The 27,878-nt window shown below is 47.6% G+C and overlaps 1 protein-coding gene across 11 annotated transcripts in view; it reads right to left on the bottom strand.

Annotated features, from left to right (window-relative positions):
• The window catches only part of MPRIP (myosin phosphatase Rho interacting protein), a 170,626-nt gene that overhangs the window by 23,492 nt on the left and 119,256 nt on the right, over positions 1–27,878 (bottom strand). For 8 of the 11 annotated variants that reach the window (XM_008164738.4, XM_008164735.4, XM_042853101.2 and 5 more), the window contains 9 exons: positions 25,583–25,724; positions 24,812–24,928; positions 19,003–19,059; positions 16,003–16,071; positions 15,327–15,416; positions 14,665–14,774; positions 9,008–9,599; positions 7,902–8,018; positions 497–4,375 (listed from right to left, as the gene is read on the bottom strand). In XM_008164738.4, the coding sequence (XP_008162960.2) occupies positions 497–4,375; positions 7,902–8,018; positions 9,008–9,599; positions 14,665–14,774; positions 15,327–15,416; positions 16,003–16,071; positions 19,003–19,059; positions 24,812–24,928; positions 25,583–25,724 (5,173 nt within the window). The remainder of the gene's footprint in view (positions 1–496; positions 4,376–7,901; positions 8,019–9,007; positions 9,600–14,664; positions 14,775–15,326; positions 15,417–16,002; positions 16,072–19,002; positions 19,060–24,811; positions 24,929–25,582; positions 25,725–27,878) is intronic. The other 3 variants (XM_042853104.2, XM_042853105.2, XM_008164742.4) reach the window with 1 other exon arrangement.

The raw sequence follows: 27,878 nt of genomic DNA, 5'->3' as shown, positions 1-27,878 counted from the left end.
GTTTGATCAGACCGGGAAAGAGAGCTCTGCAAAGCTGCTTTGCCCGGAACGTATGACTCAGGCATGAGGAGAACACTGCAATGTTCGTGTCTGAGGAGGCTCGGTTGCAGCGTGACATTATTACAGCCATTTTGGACCCCGACTCCCACCACTAACTCACCAGCAGCCTCTGCCACCGTTCCCAATCAAATCATTCTCTCTCACTGCACCTGAGCTTTTTTTAAACAGCCAGGTACAAGGGACTGGAAGCGCTAAGCAATGCATTTAGAATGCATCCCAGCGCCGAGAAGGGAAACGTGGAGAAAACGAACGTGCATTGAGAGAGACTTTTCAGGTCATTTAAAATTGGTTTGGTTTCTCTTAACTGTCTTAGGTTTTATGGGGAGTGCTGTCCCTGCGTGGGGAACCATCTGTACTAGAAGGGCCTCCCAGCAAACTGGAACATTGCATTGATAGGAAGGAAGGGTTACGGGGTAAAATTAAATGTATTCAAAACCTTCAGGTTCTCAAAGTCTTTCTGGTATTTTTCCCTCAGTGCTGAAGCATTCCCCTCCACGTGCTTGTTCTCCAGCTCGTCCCTCATGGCATTCATCTGGGCCTCCAGCTCTTGAATGCGCTCTCTCAAACCGTGCATGGAGTTTAACTCGCTCTCGGAGACCTGCATCCCACCCTCGGGCTGATCTGTTGCCCACTCATTCCCGTCACTGGTTTCAGACCCTTCAGAAGGCAAGGCTTCTGGGTGCTGCCTCTGGTAATGGTCTAGTGTTTCCTGTAAGCACTGCAGGTTCTGGTTGTAATGCTCCTGCAAAGTATGCAGTTCCTCATTGTGGATGGTTTGTAGTTCCTTTATCTTGGCCTGGAACTTTTCCTCCAACATTTGCATTTGCTCAAGGTGATACGTCTCCATGTTTTGCTTATCTCGGACGATGGCATCAAGTTGATTTAGGCCCTCTGTTCTCTCTGCCTTCAGAGTGTCCTCCGTCCTATTCAACTGCTCAATCACATTTTGCATCTCCTCCTCATACCTGCCTTGTAACTCGCGTAAGTTTTTGCTGTGTTTGTGCTCTTCTTCTTCCAAGAGCCTCCGCTGATTGTCCAGCTGAGAGACTTTTGCCTTAAGGTCTACATTCTCTCTTTCAATGATGGCGATCATCTCGGCATATTCACTCTGCTGCTTTCGAAGCAAGTCTTCATACTCCTCACGAAGGGCGGACACGGTCTTTACGCGCTCTTGACACAGAGCATCCATGTTTTGCAAAGACTCTTTGTAAAACTTTAGCTCCCTTTCATACTCGAGTCTAACTTTGAAAGCCCCATAACAAACCTGAGCCTGGATAATTGCATCTTGAACTAACAATGATGAATAGCGCTCAAGATCTCCCATGCATGTATGATATGAAAGACTTTGAGACATTTTTAGGAGCTTCTGGCAATCGCGTATGGCTTCCTCAGGGGACAAGGATAGTAAGGCAACAGATATTTCTTTAAGAACATTTGCTTTTTCTTTTAGTTGTTGGGCAAGGTCTTCTTGAATGGCAACAAGAGCTTCGCTACTGTGGTCTGGCAAACCATGGGCCTGCATCATCTTGGCTGAATCTTGACATGGCATCACCTTGAGGTGGCTCCTATCCCAAGAGGTTTGGGTTCTTTCTGAAGCATCCTTTTGGATTTCAAGTGCTTCAGAAATTTGATGCATAACCCTGTCAAATTCAGAGGTCCTGTATGCTTTGATGATTTCCTCCAACATGCACTTATGTTGCTGGAGAGCTGTTTTGGTATTGTGGAGGTCTTCTTCAATTGTTTTTAACCTCTGATGAAAAGACTCTCGCATCTTCTGTGCAACAAAACCAAGTTCTGCCCTGATCAACGTAGCATCAGCTACTGTTTGGACAAGGCATTGGGGAAAACTAAAACTAACTGCTTCTGTTTTGCTTTCTACCGCCTCTTCTCTGGTGCCTAAGTGCTTTCTCAATTCTTCCACCTGGCTCCAAAATTCACCTTCCAGTAGCAGCTTCTTAGATAAGATGTTGGCCAAGGCAATTGCTGTGTGCGACACATTTGCCGGCTCTAAAAAAACCACCTCAGCTGTCCCATGAATCTCTCTGAGAAACTGGGAAATCTCTGAGCTTGCATTTTTCAAAGATTCTGCTATTTGGTTGATCAGGGAGGCTTCAAATGCTATCCTCTCAGAAAGCAATCTTAACTGGTCTCCATCAGACATTTCAACTTGCTGCTGCTGCGAAATGAGTTTCTGTTCCTCCAGCAAACTCTCTTCTGCAGGTGGAGTTTGAGCCACACAGCTTTCGCTCGGCTGATAATCCGAGGAGATGGGTGTCCCTTGCAAGACCTGGACTGCATTTGACAAGGTGGTTTCCATGCTGGACAGAGTGGTAAGAAACAACTCTCTCCCTTTCTCCTTGTCAGATTTGGGTAAAGCCCTTAGCTGTTCTCTGCATTTTTCTAAACAGATCAGGGTTTGATCATTTTTCACTTGGAAGTCTCCCAGCTCATTGACATGATTTTTTATCATTCTGAACTTTTCCTGTCTCTCATTTTCCAGCTGTGAAACCAGAGCACCAACTTCGGATAAGCTAGCTTGGAGCTGTTCCCTAAGCTGGGACTCTGTGCTGGCCCACTGATGGTGGAGGGCTATCAGGGTTTCCTGGTTATGGCCTTGCTGGCTTTCAAGCTTAATGGACACATCTTTGAGCTTTTCCTCCGTGATGTAAAGTTTGGTTTCCAGGGAATGGATGATTGAGAGATAAGTCTCAGAGTCACTGGCTCCTGAGGCTGGGTAACCAAGAACTGGTTCTGATGACATGCTTTCCTCAGACAGTGATCTGTCCTGGCTTGTGTCTGAAGACGTGCTACTAGTCCAATTTTTCTCTGACCCATCTGAATGGATGTATTTTTGACACTGGATGTTTGAGAAGCGGATTCTTTGCCTTTTGGCACCTAGGGTTCCTATATCAGGCTTCGCTAAGGCTTTCTGCTGTAGCTCTCGGTCTTGAAGCTCTGTAGTCTTCAACAGAGACTTAAGTTGTTCGGCATTCAACACGGTATGCTCACCAGCCTGTCTCTGGCTGGTCTCAGGACGTTCAGCATCCTCCTCCTTTAGTGCATAATTCAAACCTGTAAGCCCCTCAGGAGCTGGCATGTCCGAAATGTGACTTTCATCAGCCTCAATGCAGAAGTCCTCTCTCTCTTTAGCACATGGTACTGAGTCCACATTAGCTAACTTCTTTAAAACCTCTTCTTTGGCCTGTAGCCTTACTTCGGTTTCCTCTAAACTGCTGCCCAAAGCTGCCATTTTAACCAAAGCCTCATTGAGATCTTGATCTTTCTTTTCAACAATTCTCAAGTGCATTTCCTTAACATGTCTCAGCTCTTCCTCTTTTTCTTCCAGCACCTTCTGCACGCTCTGGAACTGATCTGATACTTTCTCGTACAATTGCTCCAGCTGATCATAGTTGGTCTCCTCCACTTTCAACTTTGCTTGAAGCTTGGCAACTTCATTATCTGACTCTTCAACCTGATTCATCAGCTCTTGGAACCTACATTTGATCTGATCTCTCTCCCCTTCAAGTTCCTTGATGTCCTCAGCAAGCTTCTGGATGCTGGCCTCCTTCATCTCCAGTTGCTCCTCTAGCTGGTGGACAATCTCGCTGCCTTCAAATTTTGCGTTCAGTTTCTCTTTCTGAAGAATTTCCATCTGCTGCTCGTTGTTTTGAAGCTGATCCTCGTACTCGCTGGCCTTATCCTCCACCTCCTTCAGACTCTGTATTAAAACCTGCTTTTCCTTCTCACAGCTTTCCAACAAAGCCTCATAATTCTTCTGCAACTTCTCCTCCATTAGGATCCGAGCCTGTTCACTAGCGTTCAGCTGCCTGCTCAGGTCTGCAATCCTGTCCTGGAGCCGCTGCACTTCTTTCTGGTGGTCCCTTTGCAATGCCTGTTGCATTTCAAGATCCCTCAGCTCCTGTGTCTTTTCCAGCAGCAATGCCTCTGCATTCTTTAGCTTTTGCTCACTGGCTTTTAACTGGGAGCTCAGAGTGGTCTCGCTGTGCTGCCACTCCTCCAGCTGCTCTTTGGCTTTCTCCTTCTCACTCTTTAAGTCACTCTTCAGCTTGGCCAGAGTTTGCTCTTTGATGGATAGCTCAGCTGCAGCATTACTGAGCCTTGCCTGAAGGCTCTGAATCTCGGCTTCATGGTGCCGGATCACATCCTTTGCCTCACCATAGCTACGTTTCAGTGACTGGATCTGCTGATTGATTAGCTCCTGACGCTGGCACTGGGCTTCCAGCTCACTTTGGAGGTCTTGATTGACTTTATGGAGCCTCTGCCAGGCACCCGATGGTGAGGCTGCCACCTCGGTCTTAAAAAAATTGATTAAATACTAGATTAGTAACACTTGGATCCCAGTTCTGAGTGTCACACCTCTGGCCAGGTCTGGCCATGGGAAAGCTCCTTGGATTCTTTTGGCTGCTACCCATATGCTCCCATTTTGGAAGGTTTCTGTTCTTGGCACAATTTTTTTTTTAAGGGGGCAATAGCTGCTTCTGATTAACAGAAAATACAGATGGTAACATTGAAACATCTCTAAGGTAACAGTCTATGAGAAGCAAGTCAAACAAAACCAAAACAATGGAAAAGGAAACACTAGTAAATAAAACAGAGACAGGAAGGGAGTGAGGACGAGAGGGAGGGAAGGGAACAGGTTGGGGAGAGGAGCTGCTCAATTTGGTGTGTTGGTTTGTTTAGTTTGTTGTGAAACAAAAAGTGCACAATTCCAGGTAACAAAGTCCTTCAGAACAAAAGCAATAACAGGAAGTGAGGTTGAAAGTAAATGACATCACTTCCTGCCAAGCCACAGGAAGAGGAGATGGCTGCCATAGTGATGTCATGTCTATAATAGCTAAAACAGGCTTCTTCATCTGGCTGCTCCTCTTTTTTAAAAAATATTATTACTACATCTTAAGAGTGGGGAGGACCTAATCTCTCTACCTGTAAAAAAAGACAAGTGAAAGGGAAAAACAGGTACGATGAGAATGTAAAATAAAACAAACCTTTGTGAGATTCAAACCAAAGCAGTGTAGCATGCAAAGAGAAAACTCACAAAGAGAGTCATGCATAAGTCGACAGAAATTATATATCTTTAAAAGAAATACACAAACAGGAAGAGGCAAGAGAAGCACAGCGTTAAGCCTATGAATTTGGCCTGCCTTGCTGTACTGTTCGCTGGTAGGGAAAGCCCACAGATGTGACACTCAGTTATGTTACATTAAAGTCATGCTTAACACCAAAAACATGCAAGAATATCCACCCAGGACAGGTTAGTAAAGTGACCCCCTCCCTCACCAGAGCTGGAAGACATTCCAGGTATCTAAAAGAGAAAGAGTGAGCGCTAGCGCTTTACCACCCGTTAGAATTCAAAGGGTTCAAGATATTTCAGTTGTGATTAAACTTAACAGCAAGAAATGTCAGAGGGGTTACAAGAGCTCAAAAAGGGCTTCAGTGCACGGTGCATGCGTCAGTACCAGTTCTTGTTCAACCGCTTTGTTATTATTAAGAAATGTGCAGAGTGTTTGATGCCAGTCTAGAGCCAACAGTATTAATGCCCATGAAAGGTATCTGTCAAAGGATAAGGACTGGGGGTGGGCAAGACCTTAAAACATTCAGAAGCTCCGTTCAGGTAAGTACCCTAAAGTTTATGCAGACTTTCTGGGTCTGCAGAGTAGCGCTGGAACGCTCCGAGATTCATAAATTCCAAGGCCAGAAGGGACTATATGCAATCATTTCATCTGACCTCCTGTACATCACAGGCCGGAGAACGTCTCTAATATAATTCCAGAGCATAACTTTAAGAAAAACATCCAATCTTGATTTTAAAATTGCCAGTGATGGAGCACCTACCACGACCCTTGATAAATTGTTCCGATGGTTAACAGGGAACAGGATCCCTCTCTCAGATACTAATGGTTTCTTGCTGGACTAGAAATACTCAATTCTCACATGGAATTTTGGCTCTGTCGCTTCCTACCGGAATTAGAAAATGCAAAGGCAGCCATCAAAGGCGGGGAGGGGGAGGAAAGGTATTCTCAGACTCTCAACAAGATTCAGTTTAGTTTTAGATGAAAAAGTGGGTTGGTTGGTATGGTGTTAGAGCGGATTTGTGCCCACCTACTAGGGACTTTGATTCTCGCTCTTATTCCTAACTTCAAAGGCACTAAGGCCAACTCAGAATGTCGAGCGTGGTGGAGTAGGTTTTGGTAGTCAATTTTGTGCTGGTCTACGATTTGCTAGGCTTCAGTTTAAGGGAGGTAGGATGCCTTCGCTCTAGGGAAGCCGCAGTTGGTCTGTTGTTGTGGAAATGTGGGATCCTGCCCAGAGCCTGTAGCCAACATGAGTTGCTGCCATAACAGAAGATCAAACACAGCCTAAGAACAGGAAGCTACAGCTGCAGATCGTGAAGTGGCAAGTCCAATGAACATTTGGGAATTTGCTAATAAACACAGGAATTGTCTAGCTTTCTTCTCCCCTCCCCATGGGTCGGCCCATCCAAGACCTTTATCCCTCTCCACCCTCACAAGCCCTTTTTCTTGCCAGCTATTCTTCCAATTTAAGGGGGCTAGGTAGAGCTCCCAAGTCTGGCAGAGAACTGGCAGCAGCATGTTAAAAGAAGCTCTTCTCTCTTGGAAGCTTAGGGTGCTTCCTCTGCAGCACATCTGGCTACTTTGCTAGCCCCATTTAGTTTTCCTCCTGGAAGGATCTCCGCTCTCCTTTCAGAACCTAGGGAATTCCTCCCTCCCCAGAGATCCAGGCTGCGACTCCATCCTTCTGAACAAACACGGCACAGGAGGCTCCGTGCAGCTTGGATTGTAAGCTCCTGGGGCAGGGACTGTATCTTCCTATATGTTCATACAGCATGGGCCCTTGATCCGGACTGGGACCTCTCAGCCTTCCCACAATACAAATACTAACAGATCAATCCTCCTTCTCCAGAGGGGTGACTGACTGAGCGCACATGGTGCTTCTTGCCTCCCTTGGGCGAAGCATGCTACCTCCCCAGTGCTTCCAGCCCAGGAAGTGGGCACAGCCTTGGATGCCAAACCCAGCCCCTCCGCCCCTCCCGCCCCCACCATGTGGCAACATAGAGCACAGCCACTAGCCACCTTGTTCCACAGCAGGTAAAAGTCAGCAGGTAAAATTCTACCTAGATCACAGAAAAAGAATGAATTCTTGCTGAGCCAGCCTGCTACAGCTCCATAAGCTTTGCCCCTCCTTTTGAGGCACGGCTGGAGACTTCTTTGGCTGTATCTAAGAGCCTATAAGAGAGTGGGGAGGAAGAGGGTAGCTGCTCCTCTCTCCTTTCCTAACCACTCCAAAACACAATTCCAGGCCTGGTTCAGAGCCACCAGCCTTTAATACAGCCAAAAGCCACTACAGCGGTCCATAAGAAAGGCTTTGTGGCCAGAGCAGAATTCACAGCCCTGAATGCACAGAACAGGAGACGGGGGTGCGCGCACGCATGACACTGACAGAGTGAACTTTGTCAGGGTTGTTTCCACTATGCATCTGGGGCTCATTTTCCTTTAGTGAAACCTTGCTGGCCATCATATCTTCTGTCTCTACACAGATATGGGTGCCCTAGGGGGATGAGTTCCTCTCCACCAGAACCCAGACCATTGGAACAGAAAAGGAATTATTAAAGAAATGCTCTTTATGAAGCCGGGAAAGGACGATGGCAGCTTTTAAGAGAGGCCAAAGTCTCTTGGGGCACAATAGATTTTGCACATTTCTGCTCCACGCTGGACGCACTCATGAGCACCCTGGACTGAAGCCCAACAAGTTCATTTGCAGGTGCAGCGAACGATGGAGATTTCTCTCTCTCACTCTCCTACCTGCAACACGTAGCCTTCCCTGGCACTCTGCTCCCGGCCCAGTGCCACCTTCAGTTGGCCCTGCAGGACCCGGTTCTGCTCGAGGAGGTCTGATGCCTCCTTCTGGCTCTGCTCCAACTGTTGGAAATGGACAAAGACAGAACCCAAAGGGTTGGTTGAGGAAGCACGGGAGGAAGAGGTTCAAAGGCACTTAGCATGGAGCGAACTCCTCTCTTCCTGCTGAGATTGGGGCTTTATTTCATTTGACAACACCCCACTCGCTCAAACCAAACACAGAAAACCCCAACGTTGTGCATTTGTTTAATTTGTGAAGCTCACTGAAATGAGGGATTAACAGCACTGGCTGGAGCCAGGCATAATCCAGGTGAGCTCTCCTTCCCCCGACCACAGCTCATTTCTGACAGCTCTGCTAATGCACCTTAATTCTGACCTGCAGCAACTAACCCATGTTATGCCAGACTTGAGCCTCTTCCAAGTGAGTTGAGCTTCCGGGGTAGCTCCTTTCCCAGCTCATTTATGCTCCTTTCCCAGCTCTTTCTTTTTAGTTTCCAACAACACGAGATTGCTCATTGTCCATGACAAATAAGCAGAACCAACTTTGTACACTTACAAGGTGTGCAGGTTGGCTGAGCTGTTGTGTGCACATGCACACACAAAATCACACTCACAATTACAGGTTCAGAAGTTGAAGCCTGATTTCAGACAGCATTAATATACTTGACCTGCTCAGGTCACAGTGGAAGGCTTGTTAATAAACAACCACTACAGCCTCTGGTCTGGCTTGACTAGAAAAAGATGCCAAAAGATCCCCATTGCAATAACTGTCCTTCCAGGAGATGTAGACACAACAAAAAGACAATCAAACCGGAAGAGAATGGGAAATGCCAGGGTCATGGGCCTGGTCCCTGTATTTCCCCAAAGGGGCCCTATAGTGTCCACTTATCCCCGTTGCTCTTAATGCAGCAATAAATTCACCCAGTGACTGAACCGTCCAGCTATGACCCACTCTGGTGTAACAGGAAGGCCCATTACCACACAGGCTACGGCAGCTCAAGGAGCCCCTTGGAGCCAAAGCCCTGGCTTGCTCCCTACTCCTCTCATTTTACCTCCTTCTCCAGCAGTGAGGTTAGCTGCTGCTTGTGGATCCCGTCGTCTCTGTCGTCCGGTTGGGCCACGTGCAGGGGCATGATGGGGATTTGCTTCTCCTCCCGTAGAGGGGTCGTCTCCACCTGGTGCCATCGCTGCTCGATCTCCACATGAACGTTCTGTGGCTTCACCTCCCCTGTGACGGGCAGGCCTGGGATCCTGTCCACCTCCATCCTCAACACGTCCTCTGGGCCTGCCCCATCAACAGCATCGATCATCTCAAAGCGCTTGCGCCTCTCCTCTCTCCGCCGAGCACGCTCCCGTTCCAGCTCCCCGGGGTCTGCGTCCGGAGCGCTGGGTTCCCTGGGGAAGGCCGTAGAGCTGCTCTTCGAGGGCTCTGCAGCAGTGGCTCTCTCCTGCGCCAAGGCTTGCTGAATGGGGCGGAACTCAGCCCAGTCAAAGGTTTTGGAGCGCCCCTCTCGCCTGCGCTCCCGGGCACGGCTCCGCTTCTGCTCAGGATCCATCTCAGCTTGGTCCGAGTCCTGCTTCTCACTTGGCTTTGGACAGGTCTCAAAGGAAGAGCTGGTTTTGCTTTTCTCTTCTGGCAAGGAGCTGTTAGGACAGAGGAGGAAAGAAAACATCCCTCAGTCCACTACAGAGATGCAGCCCACGATCACACTTGTGCCCAAAGAGCCACTGTCACAGAGACAGGATCAAAGCCCATTGAAATGCCATGTGTGTTCCTGGGCATCCCTCTCCCACCATCATTGAAGCTCCTCATGGTATCGCGACTTCGGCCAGGAGCTACTGCTCTCCTTTCCCCTCAAACTCTGTGTATGAATTTAGTGCTGATGGAAGGTGCCAGCTGGCAGCCCAAGGACGCAAAGCCCTTTAGCTTATCAACAGAGCGGGGCAGCATAGGTAGCAGTGCAAACTTCCCCACACTGTCCCCTCGCCACTGTGCCTCAGCGTTGGCTTGGGAGGCCCACTCCTCCTTCAAATGCACCCTGCTAGCAACGAGAGGAGTTCTCTCAGGACTTGGCCTTCTCTGCTGAGACCACCAACAAAGGGGTCTACGGCAGTACTGGGATGTGGGCACTTGTCCACTAGGAACAGGGCTGAGGCCAACCAGCAGCCCTCAAGTGCTAACTTTATAATCATTAACACCATGGGTAGGCTTTGAACAGTACATCCCTTCTGAGCCATCCAGTCCTCACCCCATCGCCCCGTGAAGCCCTCTTTCTAACCATCATGATCCTTCCGCCCAATTCATTTAATGAGGCCACAGTCATGTGTTCGTTGCAATATTGCAACTGGTCACTACCACAGTGATTCTGGGATGTAGCTTCAAAAAGGCACGGAGAAGGAGGCTGAGGTTCAGCAGTGACGGAAGAGGAAGCACAGGGAAGCACATGACCATCTGGGAGGGGTTTGGTAACACCTTTACGTTTTTTCCGAGCTTGGCAAAGGCTCACCCAGGAACTTCTCCATGCCACTCTCTGTACTGAAAACACAGGCCCCTGGAATTGTGACCAACACTGTAGTCCTGGACTTGGAGACCATGTGCTCTTATGCTTCCCCCGCTGGGTCAGCAGCAGCACAAGCGCTGTGCACGCTACTGCAAATGTCACTGATGATGCCGAATGCTCAAACAAGAAAATAAATCAAAGGAAGCAATGGCCCTCTAGTGCTGAGTTAGAGGGGAGTGGGATGGGGGAAGATGTATACTTGTCAAGCAGGAAAGGGTAAAGTTAGTAGGGAAAGGAAATGTATGTCCAAGCTTCTAAAGACAACCTATAATAAAGTCCTGGATTATTCAATAGAAATGCAGGCATGCCAGCCTTGTACATGCAGATTAGAATTAAAACAAATAAAATGTCAATAAGCCAACTCCATGGAATGTGATTCCCACAGAATAATTCTGGCCCGGAGGGTCTGGGAGACATTCACTCAAACCCTGCTGGAAACAGAGCCCCAAGTGGTGCCATTTCCCAGTAACTCCACCCGTGCTGTTGAATTCACCTTCAGCTTGACTAGGCCTTCCTACCTCTGCCCTGATCTTGCTCCTCAAAGGGACAGTACCCCCACATTTGTACTTAGCTTAGCTAAGTACATTTGTGTTCAGCAAGCTTTGATGTGTCAAGCATCTTAGCTTTCTGCGAGGGTGCAGTGAAGAGAGCCATAAAGCCCTTGTATGGGGCGTTCACTGCAGCCAACTAAAATTAACGCGGTAAAATTTTAAATTTAAATTAGTGGTGATATCCCATCTCCTAGAACTGGAAGGGACCTTGAAAGGTCATTGACTCCAGCCCCCTGCCTTCACTAGCAGGACCAAATACTGATTTTGCCCCAGATCCCTAAGTGGCCCCCTCAAGGATTGAACTCACAACCCTGGGTTTAGCAGGCCAATGCTCAAACCACTGAGCTATCCCTCCCCAGTACCTTAACACTGGAGCTACATTCATGAAGACTACTAGCATTTACAGTGGGCGTAACAGCAGAGGATTTCCTTGGAGTATTTACAACAAAAAGGTTCCTCCCCACCGGTGCCCCACCAAAACCCATATGTGCACATGTCCAAAGAATGCAACATAAGGGAATGACTCTGCATGGTTCCTATGCTAGTATCTTCCGATGCACTTTCACCCACAAACTACAGGCTCAGATGGGCTTAGTTTTAAGAAACTCTTGCAGTTTCAGGTTTATCTTTGAAAACCAGGCCGGAAAGATGCTCTTCAGCTCTGCCCACCGCAGCTAACAAAAGAAACTTCCATACTGCACCATGATGAAACTGCACTATTTGAGTTCAGAGCTACTTTTGACCCTCATGCCTGAAGCCCTAAAGGGATGCTAGATGTTTCCAAAGCAAACGTACAGGCAGCAAGTCAATCTGGTTAATTGGTAAAACAGCATTTTACACAAGTTAACAGTAAAGAGACATTGTCTTAAAACAGAACGGGGGTTGGGAACAAAGAGAATCCCTGGACTACCAGCCACTGTCAGAAGACTGAAATGATACAGCTCTGACTCCAGACTTCTCAAAACGACTCGAGAATGCCCTGTTGTCATATCTGTTACCGGCTTACTTCCCCTCTGCACATTCCAGAGGGGCACGGATTACAGGTCACGGCATATGAATAGCATTTAGAAACGAACTGAGGAGGATGCAGTGGCACTGATCTAGGAGATAAAACGGAAGTCTTGGAAGTGCCCAGCAGCCCACACATTGCCATTAATAATGCTCGACTATTTCCCACCTCCAACCCATTTTTCTCCTTCTGCTCAAATGAGTTACCTCAGCCTGCATTTGCCCTGGAAAGGCAAACACTGGCCAGGAGGTGGGGTGGAGGGAGCTTTTTAATAGCTGTGGGGAATGTCTAATCACTGCTCCTTTTAGGTCAGGAACACCGTGTGGTAGAGTTCAAAAATGGTATGAAATTGGCAGGCAACTGCAGCTAGAGGTGGCTTGGAGCCTGAGCCCAAGTAGGAGGTGGATGGAATTAGCAGGTAAAGGACCCACTTGCTGTGCTTAGCACATGCATCGTTATTTTATTTTGCTGGTGGTGATTATTCTGACCCAACTAAAGCTTTTGCAGTTAGACTATGAGCTCTTTGGTGCAGGGACCATCTTTTTGTTCTGGTTTTATACAGGTCCCAGCACAATGGGGTCCTGGCCCATGACTGAGGCGCATAGGTGCTACCACAATGCAAATATTAATAATACTGTAGTTTAAAACACGTATATTTGACTTAATGGATTTCTGGAGACATAACACAGGGCAAATAAACAGATGTTAAAAGGGGATTAAAGTGAGTTTGGGGTATCAATCCAGCTCCTAGTGGAGAGATGCTGAACCACCATCACAGATGGTCACCTTGGGGGCAATTTCAGCAGATTTGTCATATGCTGAACTGACCATGAAGACTAAACTGCTCTGACCCCTTGACACCCGAAGTGGGATATAGATCATCACTACTAGCACTGCAGGGTAAAGCACTTGCAAGCCCTTAGCCCTGCAAGCCTCCTGTGCTCTGGCTCTCAGCCTCACAGAACTCCTGTCTACCAGCCATTTCAGAACGTGCATACGTTAACAACGTTCCCCAAGATGGGCTGGTGCACCCAGCGCATTGACAAATACACGAGGATAAGTGCACTACTGGGATCATATTTACAGGACAATGGTTTTCTCTACATTCAGTAGTTCCAGCTTAGTTATGGGGAGATATGCTCAAATAGTTCTAATCCACATCACTGACCACATTCACTCATTACACAAAAATTCTGAAATAAGCTAAATTAAAACTATTGCAATTGACCAAGATTTATTTTTGCTAACTTGACGAAACAGGAATTTACACAAATCCTTAGAGGTTTAACGGTCTCCTCTAATTTACTTGGTCTTGTCCGTCTTCGTAACTATGCACATCGGAAGATACCATTGTGGGGAAATCAAGTATCAAGACCAGGTTGCTTCTTCTCTTCTTTCTCATTTTAATTTTAAAAAGAAATGAAAATTTCAGGACTTTCTATCTGGAGTGCAGAAAACGGGGAGCATGCAGTGACTCACAAGTGATACAAACCACAGAACGTTAATACAGGAGAGAACACAGTTTTCCAACCTGGGCTTCAGCACCGATAGTTTCAAAGAGAAGTTTTTCCTGGGAATGCATGGAAATCAAACATATGCAGGAGTGAGGAAAGAGGAGGACTCCCAGAGAGCCATGAGAGATCCACCAGCCAGCTCTGTCAGGGGTAAGGGGGGGTATTTGAGTGGGAGGGGGGAAAGAGATCACGGAACATCTCTGCATAGACAGCACTGGGTGGAGAGAACTCTTCCACTGATGCTGGGGGAAATCAGGCACAAATTCAGTGGCTGCCAGTTGAGTATGGATAAGAGAAAAGGGGCTAAACGTGTGGGTGCATCGTCATTCACTACACAACAGACAGCCAGGAACCCAGGGATCAGGATGTGTGTGGCTTGATGCAGTGCCAAACTACGATAATTTTTAGCTGAGAGAAAGTAAAGCCCACTCTGCCCACAGCAGCAAGGTCTGATAGCAGGTACTATATGAAATTTGTGGGTGCCTTCCTCTTGTACTGAAGGCTTTCCAATTGGACTAAGGCCACCCCATGTCTTACGTGAAGGGGAAGAAGTTATGTAGAAGGTCAGAGGAGAAGAAATGCTTCTCACGGAGAACAGACTAAAATGGGGTTCAAGCAAATTCAGCTTTTAATTTCAAAACAGGCATTTGCTGAGGTGACAGGTTGATCTTGCTGAAGAGAGGAAAGGGGAAACCCAATATAACCAACCCCAAACCAGGGCTTGCACACACATCGAAGAGTGACCATGAATACAGGTGCGTGCCTCTAGGTCAGGCAGGTGGGTGTGCAAATGACCATTAGCAGATGCAAGCTGGAGGAACGCTCCCTTCTGCAGATGGTTGCACATCGGTGTGCAAAACAGGAGGAATTTTGGCTCTATGCGCCTTGTGCTGATTGCGAAAACAGCAGGAGAGCAAAGGGTATCCAGCCTAAGCCCAGAGAATGGGAGTAGCGACAACACTGAGTGGGAGGGACCAGAAACAGAGTCAGAAAGGGGTGGGTATTTCTGCACAGCAAGTGAGAGGATAGAGGGGGATGGGTAAGATGGGCATCGTTCTTTTCCTAGTTCTTTACCTGGTCACATCTGGAGCGGCGGTGGGGCGAACGTGCTTCATGATCGTCTGGATCCAGTTTCGTCTAATCCCAGAGGTCATGGCTGAGAGGGTGAATTCCCCTTCTTTAGTCTAGGCAAAGAGGAGGAGCAAGTCAACATGGCTGATTCTAGTGGGCAGCACTTCCCTTCCCTTCAAGGGGTTGCCAGGACTCACTCCCCAGCCCCACTCTTCATCCCTCAGTGCAGAGACTCTAGAAAGCTAGGTCATAGTGCGGTACCATGTAGACAAGCCCTGAGTTTGACAGATGTCTATCACTCAAGTCCTTAAGAAGGTTTTCATTGAGTATTTGAGAGAGAGAACCGTCAAATCCACTCCTTTCTCCCGCTCCCATTTCTTACCAGCAACTATTGATCAAAACATGAACCAATGACTAGCCAATCACATGCTTCAGGGCACAAGCTGGTCACCACCTGAGGGAGTCAGGAAGACACTTCCCTTCCCATAGGATAGTATCCACAGTGAGGTGTGTTATAAGAGTGGTTTCATCTGCCTCTGACCCATCCAGCATTAGTGACTGCTGGAGATGGACCACTGAGTCTGTTGGGATAAGGAAACATCTGCCACCCTCACTCCAACTGCTCCCCACAGCAGCAATGTTCCCGTTCCCCAAAGCCTTCTTACATGGATCTGGAAGCCATAGTTTCGCTGAACTGGATATTCCGTGACGTCATAGCATGTAGACAAATCAATTTCTCCATCCAAATCAGCTGCCTGGGGAACGAGAGAGGAGAAAACTGTAGGGGTTGTTGCACACTTAAAGTGTGTGCGCACGTTCAAAAGCGGCATCTAACAAGAAGCTACTTAAGAAGCTTCTCCACAAGATCAGCAGTCTCATTGTCAGCATCAAGGACTTATGGCGAGACACCCAGTAGAACCCATGGAGACATATTAACATGGATGCTTCAGCCCCATCAAGGGACCTGCAGAGTTGGGCTAAAGGGTGATCAAACTCCTGTTCAGGAAGAGACGTAGCTTTGATCTGGGGTTGCACCAAGCTCTGCCTCTCACTGAATCCCCAAGGACTGGGAGCTTGAAAACGAGCACTGCTGCGGATGCTCTTGTTGCTGGAAGCACCCAATTAACTTCAATGCACCCCCAGGCTTTCTAATCTTCTAGCTAACGTGCGAGGCACAAACACAAATCCAGCCGGGAACCTGAACTCCTCACCCAGGACACAGCTGTGTTCATATGGAGAATTGTAGGCGCAATGCTGGGAGTCGGGCCCACTGAAGTCATTTGGGACTTTGTCAGACTCTGCAATGAATCGGGTTTAAACTCTGAGAAAAGAGACGCCTACCTCCTCTGCCACGGAATCCCTGTAGTATCTCAGGCTCTGATCCGTCAGCACAAACCAGTGTTTCTTCCACTAGGAAACAAACAAGGCAGGCCCTTTAACAAGCTGTTCCTTTCCCACGCCTGAGGCGGCTGCGGTATCACCTCACAGCTCACCAAGGTAAAGGTAGACCAGTTGACCATCCGCTTTGTTGTATAAACAGCTGGGCAGGCTGCAATTACCAGCTCTGTGCTCTGGGGGGGTACTCAAGCTCTCCCAGCTGAAAGCCAGTAGAAAGATCAATGAGAGGGAAAGGGATGCTGAGGTGAGTCAAACATGTGACTTCCATCTATAGGATCCTCTCCTGTCTGAGCAGGGACGTTTGTTGAGCAAACAGTCTGAGCTGCAAAGGCTCCATCACTCAATGATAACACGGGGCCATGACCAGAAAAGTCATCACAAATATGCTACCTTTGGACCTTCAGAGTCCTACCCTTGCAGTTTACTGACAAGACTCCGTGTTTAATGGCTGCATTCTTAGGCTCGGAAGGACGTGTTCTTTATGATTTATGAACTTGGACAGATAACATTCCTGTTTATTTCTGGAGTGTATAGGAACTGGGTGTTTTCCTTTAAAGAGTTTGTTTGTGACCCCTCCAGTGGTGTTCCCTGTCTGTTTCAGAGGCCCCCACAATCCTGCTAGAGCAGCAGTGTGTCTATGTAGCTAGGCCTTGCATTTTGCATGTAGTTAGTATCACAGTTATTTGGATCCCACCCACTGTGTTTGCAAGGGTCCTTCATATTACAGCTATTGTGTTAAGAGCAAAAAAAAAAAAAAAATCAATCACAATAATTTCCAAATATTTCCCCCTTGTTTTTGTCAATTTAAAGTACTGAACTATTACTATTATTTATATTACTTTACCGCTTAGGAGCCCTCATCATGGACCATGGGCCCCACTGCATTAGATACTTCACAAAGCTTGAACAAAAGGACTGATCCAAAGAGCTTACAATTTACATAAGAACATGAGAACGGTCATACTAGGTCAGACCGATGGTCCAGCTAGCCCAGTATCCTGTCTTCCAACAGTGGCCAATGCCAGGTGCTCCGGAGGGAATGAACAGAAGAGGGCAATTTATCAAGTGGTCCATCCCGTGTCATCCAGTCCCAGCTTCTAACAGTAACACAAAAATGGCCATACTGGGTCAGACCAGTGGTCTCTGAGACAAGAGACAATGGATGGATACAGACAGGCGTTTCTTTCAGAACTCGCATCCTAGCACTTCCTTCAAAATGTTGTAGCTAAAAATCACTGTTTAATAACCATATTAATTGCCTTGACTTGCTGCCAGGGAGATTTCAGTTCTCCCATCCAAGAGAACCAGATCAAACAGTTCTATGCTTTCCCTTGTAAGTGTTGCCTCTCAGTTACATGCACTTGTGTTTCCAGCCCTGTTTGGCTGGAAAGAGACATTTCCTGATGAGAACTGAACCCTGCCAAACCTGAATCTCTTATCTCAATTTGTAGTCCCCCCCCAAAAGAGCTGACCAAGTTATGATTCCAGTCTGTAGTGCTGGGGATTGATAGACAGGGCAGAGCTTGGATCTTCACCCAGCAGGCCGAGCTGCAGTGGTGGCAGGCAAGAGAGCACTGCTAAACCAAATGCACTGGGTGCGCAGAAAAGCAAGGCACAAACATGATGTCATTTTTACAGTCAGTCGCTCTCCTGATGGTAGCGGCACTTTGAGCAGAGGATGGACTCCCCACCAATTCCCCAAGCTTCAGAATCTGTAGCCTAGCCCCAACTTATGCAGTCCACCTCACCCCCTCCCGCACTACCTCCTCAAACAGATCGGGGGGAAGCAGGGGGAAGACCTGGGGAAAATCAAGGGAGGGGATTATTTATAAATAGTAACATGAGCTCAATCACAGCCCAGTATCAGCTGCCAGCCTTTAAGACTGTGGGAGCTGAGCACTTAACCACAACCCCTCAGGGAGGGAAGGAGAGGGAGGTGGGAAGCTGGTGCTTCCATTAGTGCCTTAATGGAGACATTTTGATTTCATCTAATTGCTCTCTCTCATTGTTCCCATGGTTCTGAGGGTGCCTGTTCTGCACCGGATTACTGATGCTGAAGAGGTGGCTGTGGCCACAAGGGAGATGAGGCCAAGAGAACCAATGCTACAGCCCACGCTGACCTCGACTCCCTAGAAACCTGTTAAATGACATTCAGATGCAGGGGCCTGAATCCTCTGCGATGCAGAATGCCAGCCAGTCCTGTCCCAGGTAGACCCTGCTCGCATGGTGATGGTGAGGAGATAGGCAGAGCTCACATAGCAATGGCTGCCTGGCCTGAGCCAGGCTCTAGATTTGACCGAGTTCTCCCTGCACACCGGTCTGCCAAGATGCCTCCATCTGGTTTCCCCCAGGTGTAAAACAGGGCTAATACAGATCTACCCTTGCATTTGTTACTGTGGGAAGGTGGAAAGTGCTATATAAATGCTGAGCACTGCACATGAAGCATATAAGGAGCCCGAAATATATATATATATATATATATATATATATGTATGTGTGTGTGTGTGTGTGTGTGTGTGTGACACTGACACACACACACACACGCACACGCACGCACTCTTCTCCCTTATTAATCCGTTCAGGCCCTCTTAGTTCTACACCAAGGTAGGAAGCCCTGGAAATGCAGCTTCCTGTACTGTTCGGGTGTCAGCAGTCAGGGTTGAAAGCCTTTTGAGTTCATCGTTAACGAAGAATCTATCCTGCCCACACATGAGCAGCCACACAGCTGCACCCCCTGGGCCATTTATTTGGATTCTGCGTATAGCCACAACGCCATGTGCAGAAATGCAGACAGACAACTGCACCAAGCCACAAGGAAAAGGGACAGTCCTCTCCCCAGGGATGCCATGTTACAGGTGGGCTAATGCGTGGTTACATACGAATGCTGACTGACCACAGCATCCAAGACGGTGGCTGAGAAAGAGCATGTCCCACTAGACTTACCTGCCCATCCTCGTATTGCTTCGTCAGCCATCCCTTCTTGAAGTTCAGCAGATCCGGCTGCAAGGAGAGGAAAGAAAAGGAGACATTTAGAGCTTTTCGAGGATTCAGATGAAGCGCCGGCTTCCAACTCTACCACGGAGAAATCCCACAGCAGTGATTTATACCATATAATTAAGGCTAGGATTTTGTCATGGACAGGTCACGCGTAATAAACAAAAATTCACAAAAGCCGTGACCTGTCCCTGACTTTTACTGAAAATGTTCATGCCAAAATGGGAGGGAGGAGGGTCCACCACCCTGCCCTGCTGTGGCTGGGAGCTGCGGCCCCTGCCCACTGGCTGGGAGCTGCTGCGGCTGGGGAGATGCGGGGAATTCTCCCCCAGGCTGGGGAGCTGCAAGGGTTCCCCTGCTGCCTGCTCTGGGGGTCCCTTGGGCCCACGGGGGACTAGGGAGCTCCGGGGGGGATCTCCCCCCCCCCCATGAGGGATTCTGCCCCCCTACCCCACGGTGACTGGGATTCCCCCCCAGGCTGGGGAGGTCCAGAGGGAGCAACAGCGGGGAACGCTGGCATAGGCAAGGCTGCTGACTTTTTAACCTGTCTAGACGTGAAGAAAAAGGTTTCTGCAAACAAGGCCTTGATGTTTCAGCAATTAGGTATCACCTGGGCGGCCACTGTCACGCAGAAGGTATTTTGCAGGGGAACACACGTGCCCTGCTGCCATTTCTTACAGAGTCCCCTTCATAAGAAAGAGAGACTAGTAAGAAGAGAGGTAAGGAAAAGCTGTCAAGCTCCCAAGATGCCTAGCTGGAGAAGCTATTCTCTGGTCCACACTTGCTCAGACATACAGCAGCACAAGGAGCCACTGACTAGCCAGGTGTTTTAATGGTGACTGCAGAGCTGTCCTACTTTCTCCTCCAAGGCCCCCAAAGTGTACAAAACTGAGTGCACCAGTGGCTGGGCAGGGAGGAGTCATCAAAACAGAGAGCAAAAAATAAGCCAAGGAAACTGGCCTGCGCGGGAGCATCAGATGTGAGACAGATGGAAATTCTTCATCTCTCGGGGGGAAAGCAAGCAGATAGGAGGTCTCCAAATGGAGACTAGTTGGGCAAAGCTCAACATCGTCGCGGCTGTTGACCAGCTAGCGGGGTCCAATCAGGCTTTGGTTTCAGGGTTTGCAACCCAATCAGATAAAGTTTTTAAGGCCCGGCTTGACAAAGCCCTGGCTGGGATGATTTAGTTGGGGTTGGTCCTGCTTTGAGCAGGGGGTTGGACTAGATGACCTCCTGAGGTCTCTTCCAACCCTGATCTTCTCTGATTCTAAAGTTCCCCTAAGCAAGAAAACAGCCCCCATGGCTAGAAGAGCAGGAGCCAGGTGCCTCCTGCTCAAGGAGTCTTTGGACTTTTGCCATTTAAGTGTAAAAAGAGGGTTGGGGAGGTGTCTATGCTAATCCTTGCGCTGGCTGGGCAGGCAGAGATTGGGGGCAAGGGTGAGGTTCAGCAAAGTGCAAGGTTCCCCGACAGCAGCTGCACACAGCCAGCAGAAACCTGCTCAAGAAGTTCCACTTCCACCCCCTCCCGTCACCCAAGATCCAGGTTTTGCTTCATGCTGGCCAGACCCCATATGATTAGTCTATGCTACTGGAGCAGGAAGACGACTGGGGGGGGATGAGGGGAGAGAAGACGCCACCAACATGGAGTCCAGCCTATTTAACCAGAACATCTTGTTGGGTTTCTCCATTGTTTCACACCAAAGCGGTGCCAGCTGCGGTCCCTGATATGCCCCATGGGGGCAGGGAGAGGCAGAGCATCGCCTCCCTCGTGCATACCAGAGTACCATATTATTGCTCAACTCCAGGCATTGCACATGAGACCTGGGGAGCGACATCCATGACTCCGCCGCTTTCGCTGAGGTGACGGGGAAGGAGATTTTTCTCCAAAGCAAGGCAGGTTCTAAGGGCCCTGCCCCCCACCCAATTAGCTCTTAGGTACCAAACCCTGGAGTCTGCTGGCACAATCAGAAAGCCTGGGCCTACCTTATCCTTGTGGCTCTTCATTAGTCTCCCATCCACAAAGCCTCCTTGCCCTCACTCCTTGCCTCTATTTATAAACTCTGCCCGGCATGGCTGGCAGCTGGCAATCACGTGGTACAGTGCGTATCAACATAAGGCCGAGTTCCTATTTACGAGGCTGTGAAATACCCTAGAGGTTTGTATGAAGGGAGTACCAGCATCTCATAACCCCATATGGAACCCTGGTCAGATTTCCTTATAAGTGGATTTAACAGTAGGCTGTGGCTAAAAGAACAGCCTTTAACTCTGAAGAGGGGACTTTTCCACACAGGGGTGAGCTGAAAGTTTCTTATTTCGCATCCTGTTTATTGCATATTAATGTAGGTGGTGGAAATATTCTCCCTCCCTCGCTGAGCAGCTCCTCCTTCAGCTTCAGCCTGCAGGCAAGCTAGAATCCTGTTTTTAGGACATCACAACCTGTTGTCATGAAAGTGACAGATGCCAAGCATTGCGGCTTTGAAACCTCACAGCAGGATCTAGTCCGAGGAGCAGCTGGGAGTGGAGGAGGAGAAGGAGAAGAAGGAGAGAAGCCAGGTTTAAATGAACGAGCACAAATCTATTGGCAATGGCAAAGGAAGCCGTGAACACAGGGGAAAGGAAATCTAAACAGAAATCTATTAAATCCAGTTTGTCCCAAGTGAGAGTGTCCTTAAGGGGAAAGGTGCTCGGTTCAGCATCACAGAGCCCAGGGGAATAATACCCGAACACTGCTCCAGAAACACTACAGAATCCAAGGAGGAGACAGGAAAGAGATTCACCAATGGCCAAGACCACCCTGCATTTGCAATAGCATGACCAGGTGGGATACGCCCACTGGCCCCTAACAGATAATACCTGTTGAAAAGGCACCTTGAATGCTGCATGGATTTGGCACAGGTAAGAGACACTGTTGAGTATCCAGAGCTTCCAGAAACCAAGCTCACTAAGCTATGAGAGCTGCAGCATCTTTATTTTAGGATTTGTTAAGCTAATGAAAGAGCGGATTCCCTTGTGAGAGGAGGAGATGCTCTGATCAGACCACCAGTGGTCCTGGGGAGCCACAGTCTAGAGAGGAGAGCTTCATGGTCACCCATGGGGAGTTGAGGAGAGCTCGCTACTGCTACGAAGAAACTGTACTTTGGATCCACGTTCATTTGTTCCCAACCAAGCACTTTGCAAAGGAAAGCAGAACTAGTGAAGATGTTACAGACTTTCAAGGGCCGAATACTTACTTGCTGAAAAAAAAATTGTAAGGGAAGGGGCAGGGTCATCGTTACAGAAAAATTCTGGGAGGGGCAAAGTTCTGAACGCTGTGTGTGATTATATTATATCCGGCAATGTTGGGTGGACCATACAAAGCTATGAAAAGTCTGGGGCTAGGGGGGACGGCAGTTGCCCCCCCCTTGCACCATAGCAAATGACACCCCTGGGGAAGAATCTTCTATTAAAGTAGGGTAAGATCCCTGCTTAGCAAACCTTCGAAGTCTACTAGAGCTCTTACTTTAAGCTTAGTGAAGCGAAGGATTTAAAAGCCACGGTAGCAAGACACATGCTAAAAATAGCAGCATGGGTATTGTGGCCTGGGCAGAACAGCTCAGGTTAGCCACCCGAGCTCAGACCCAGGGGGTTGGGTGGGCTGATTCCCGCAGCCAGCCTGAGCTGCCGCCTGTGTCATAATGCTGCTAAAGGTTAGCATGCCAGTTTGAGCAGAGCTAATGTGCGTCTGTCTCCCCAGGCTAGGAGGCTCACTCCCAGCTGCAGGGTAGACATACCCTTAGGCAAATCGGTCACTGCACCCAGTGTTTGCTGCATGCCATGCACAGACATGTGGAGGGGGGGAGGGGGGTCAGTGCCTTTGTACAAAGAACTAGAGCCAGACGCTGGAACTAACAACTTGGTGGAACTAGAAGGCCCATGATGACCAGGTCAAATAGAGGGATGCACACAGACTGGGGGACAAAGGGACAGACGGAACATGGACCTAAGAGGGACCCAAGTGACTCGACCCCAGTGCCTCATCCACACATGAATGATGCGCCACAAACCAAAGAAACCCTGACAACAAAGGTGAAGTGGGTGAATGCAACTCTTAGCCTGTGTCTGAGAAGAAAGACTTGCCTGATAATAAATGTCCCAGTCCCATAGGACTAGCCAAGTCTTCAGGGGAAACTTGGAATCACAAAGTTATAAAAGAGGGGAAGAAATAAACCAGTGAGTGAATGAGGTTGGTAACAGAATTGTTCAACTTCTGTTACTTTAACAGCAGGAGTTGCAAAATAAAGGGATAAGTGGTGCAGGAAACAGTGCATATCCTGTTATTTGGACTATGCAATTCCTTGCCTTAACTAAATGGTTAACACAAAGTCACGCTTCTTGAATTGCGCAAATACTAAGTAACTTGGGAACAGTGCTAACGGTATAAAAATAAAGAGTTTTTGTAGATGTACGAATCCTACAGTAAAAACTGATCTATAAATGCAATGCTTTGTGTGTGAGCGCATGCTGGGTGGGCGTGCGTGTCTGTACACAAAGCTCGAACAAAAGCTGTTTGCAGACAAACATGTAGCACTTATTTATAATGGGTCAGGGGTCTTATGCACAGAGCAGCATGCACATTTATACCACCCACTAGCATACAACACTGAGTAGGTGGGAGGAAAGCACTGCTTGAAGTTGTCTCATTTTGTTCTGCTAACCTTGTTTAAGTCTGGTTGGCATTTGAATCACAGAGAAATACAAAGCCTTACTGAAATTTTGTGTTGCAAAAATCATTATTTCTAAAACTGTGCTGTACTCACATTGGTAAATAAAGACCTTTGTTGTCAAGAAATGCAGGCCTGCGAAGCGACTTTAAACATAAGGGGGTTGTGTTATTGCACAGCAAAATAGAAGGAACAGAACTTCGTTCTGGGGAAGCTTTGTGTATTACTGCCCATCTTTAACATTGTTGGTTGCAAGTGGAAGGAAGCTACGGATTTCAGTTTCCAAACTTTCCTCTCAAGCTTTCTTCCACTGATGTCTACTTTGCATAAATACACAACGTAACGCTTTTAAGAACACTTCCATGTTCATTTGTTAATTTTTCTTAATACACCAAGTCTGAAGGGTTGTTATCTGACTGCATGGGAGTAGTGAACTTGCATTTGATCGGATTCTGGAGCACTGAATGGGACCCAGGAAATTGTATTAACCTGCAACCTGCTGAAATGGTCTGATGTAGAGTAAGCCACCTCAGGTGGGAATGACACAGTATGTGAGAACAGAAGAAGGGAGTGTTCCTTTCTGGTAATGGTTGGGTTGATTTGTCACTTTAAGCACATGGCACCTGTATGGCAAACCATAACACTCAGGTAACTGACTATTACACAGAAAAATTGTTTGCCAAATAGAGACATGAGGAGCCAGTTTCCAAATCAGCTCTTGCTCTTAGGAAAACGAACCCCTCCTCCAGGTCTCTGCCTCTCCACTGCCCTGGCAGGGGGATGGACTAGATAAATTACAGGATTTCTCTTTTCCAGGTCTAGCTTCTAACATACTCCGGGTCAAATTCAGATTGGGTTCGAGTCAATGGAATTGCAGCTGTTTACACCAGATCTGAATTGGCCCCAAGTCCACCGTGGAGGTTGACAGCAATGGCAGAGGAGCTCTCACAAGGCTAACATCTGAAAGAGACGTAGCATTTCCATTCACACCAAGAACACCGTGCCAATGCCTTCATTCCCACATGCCAGTATTGAATGAAAAAACCTTTTGGGCTCACCGTCATGGAGGACTCAGTGGACCTTCTATCCAGTGATTTTGCTCTACGGTGTGGAGACAAAGGGGAAGCTGAGACTTCCAGGATGGATCCTACTGCTGCAGTTTCAGAGGTGAAGTCCTGAAAACAGAATTAGCCCAGATTACCACAACATTAACCCAAAACAGGAACTCCCATCTCTCACAACGTCAAAGACCCAGTGGTGTACATTTCTTAGACTCCACAATTCAAATTAATGAGCTCACACCATAGTTTTCTTCATGTGCTTCTAGAAGCACATGGCTCTTCTGGACACAGAGTCCGAGGCATTAGACTGGCGCCAGGACATCTAAACTCACTTTAGGCTACAGGATTTTCAAGATCACATACTTCTATTAGTTAATTTCTTTTTATTAATACTTCATGTCATCTGCTGTGTTTTTTCCATGCCAGATCTGATGCCTCCCTTTTCTATCCCGGAGGGAGGGAGAGAGAAAGGTGATTTGTCTTCTGCTCTGATCCCACCAGCAAAGCAAGGAGACTGGGCAGTGAGTGGCAAATCTGCACTGCTCACTCGTGCTTGAGGCCTGCCCGCTGTGCTCCATGCACCCCCTTTCCCAAGACCTCTAGATTCTGTGCTCCATGCACAGAGATTTGCCAGTGAGGACCTGCAGCCAAGGACAACCCTAGCTGTACTAGGGAGAGCACTAAATATGAGCCGCCAGCCAACACCACATCCTCCAAGAACATAGGCAGGTGCCTTCATCCTACCTCAGAGAGAAACGAAAGGCTTACCCGTTTCCTGGGGAAAACCCTCTTCTCGCTCCTGCCCTGACGTGTCTCGCTGGAAAGGGAGGGGCCTGCGGACGCATTGGTTTCCATATGCTCTGCATTCTCTATATCTAATGCCTCAAATTTTTCAATTACCTGGGACCGCCTGGAACAAAGAGAAAGAGGAAACCGGTGCTCGTTTAACGCAAGAGCAGCGATTGTTTTGTGAGTCACTACAGAATCCCATATAGCAAGAGGCTCTCCCAAGGTAGCGGCAACAAGGGTTACATCCTACAGAACTCTGCAAAACTGCTCCTCTCGAAGCCTGTGCATTCGTGCCTTTTTGTTCAATTTCCCCCTGCATGCTGGAAAACATGGGGGATTCAGGACAAAGAACAGGTCTCAACTAGACAGGCAGGACTTTACCTGCAGGCTCTGAAGCCATAAGAAAAAAGATTACAGAATGCTTGACTTCCAGCCAAGGAGAACTAACTGCTTGTGTCAGGGTGAACTCTTTGCTGGTCATGTACTACAGAAAAGGTGCTCTTCTGGTCTCTGGTACACACTCAGCCAGAGGTAGCAGATTTCATATGGACAGTCTGACCTTTCACAGCTTCTGAGCTCCGAGTATGTTCCACCTCCATACAGTTATTTTTAATATTATTAGTAGGGTCTGTTTGCCCTTCTTCTCCACCCCCTTCTGTTTGCACATGATTTAATGCAACAGGGTCTCAATGATCTCCTCCCCAATTCACACATTCCTGCCCCAGCACATTGTTTTCAAGATTAAAAACATTTTCTAAACCAGCAATAACTATTTTTCCCAATGAGTCTTCTCCAATCATTTCAGCACCACAAAGACTATTCAGCACTGTGGTTCTGTGTTTGGCCCTTCACTCTCCAACTCTGTAACGAACCAACGAGTAGACCAGGGTTGCACTGAGAACGTTTACAGATGTAGAGAGGAGCATTCTCAGAGTGCAAAGGAAAAAGGATAGGTTCTGGTAGCCCCAATATAAACGGTAGGGCCCTGACCCTGCAAAGATTCACCCACATGCTTAATGCTATGCCCTGTGAGTAATCACATAGACTTTTAGGAGGACTATTCACAATGCATACATTAAGTGCATGTGTACACTTTTGTAGGATTAGTGCATTGGTCATCAGAGTATGCTCCTGTCCTTGTCTACAAACATCAAAAGCTATTACTGTAGTAACATGGCACACTTGTCATTTCAAAAGGGTGTGGCGTCCTCTTTATCTAAACCACTCTGCATATCCTGTATGGAAGGAGGTTATTTGCTGCAGCACCGACCAATCACCAACTGCAGTACTAAGCAGCAGGGCCTCTCATACAAGACATTGGTCACCCCTTGCTCTAATAGCAGCATTGGTGTCTCTGCTGAGAGGGGACAACTCATTATATATAAGGGATGGGCAAGGAACCAACCCAAAACATCTCCCTAAGCCCACACCACAAGCCTTCTTAGGTTGGGAAAACTGCCCACTTTTGTAGCTGGGATCAGAAGCACTCTAGTATGTCATGAAAGGTTATTCTGCCCAACCCCATAACAGGAACTACTGGAATTCTCAAAGAGGCCTGGTAGGGAGAGATTTTTTAGAACAATTTTGCACAACTAAGAGGTTCAGATAAGAATCAATCTTTGGGCTTTTTCTGAGTCTAGGAACCGTTTTAGAGATTCACCCAATCACTAGCATATGCAACAGAGGAGCCCGAGCTGCAAAATTTGGACCCTGATTTTGAACCCTGCTAAAAGTTCAATGCACTGGAAAGATGGGGCCTCGTCACAATATCTGGATCCAAATTGGGCTTAAATTCTTAATCACAAGGCTTAGGAGCGTTGGAATCTGAGTTTAGCTCATGTTCATCTCCAACATATGTAATAAAAAACAAACAAATGCATCATCAAACAGCAGCCAATTCAGGAGAAACAAGTTGTTTAGTTACCAACAATTATTTTCGATTCTTCTCTTAAAAGGGAAATTGTGAGGTCAGTTAGGGTTTTACAAGTTTTTACCAAATTTCATAAAGTAAAATATGGCTTGAACATAAGCATTCTCTTGCTGTGTTTGCAATCCAAACAATGCAGCACAGAACTAGACCATATGAACCAGACAGTGAAATCAACTAGAAACAAGAATTTACTAGGTCTGCATTCACTGGAAAAGATAAAGAAAGTGCAAAACGTAGACAACATCAGTAAGGACAGTCTGATCCTTTTAAATCAATCAGATTTTAGAAATAGCTCACTCCATTTTAACCATCTAAGGCCCCAATCCTGAAAGCTGCAGGATGGAA

The sequence above is a fragment of the Chrysemys picta genome, chromosome 10 (genome assembly GCF_011386835.1).
Source record: "Chrysemys picta bellii isolate R12L10 chromosome 10, ASM1138683v2, whole genome shotgun sequence".
Classification (NCBI taxonomy): Eukaryota; Metazoa; Chordata; order Testudines; family Emydidae; genus Chrysemys; species Chrysemys picta.
The sequence above is the reverse complement of the archived record's forward strand: the minus strand, read 5'-3'. Positions and strand labels throughout refer to the sequence as shown.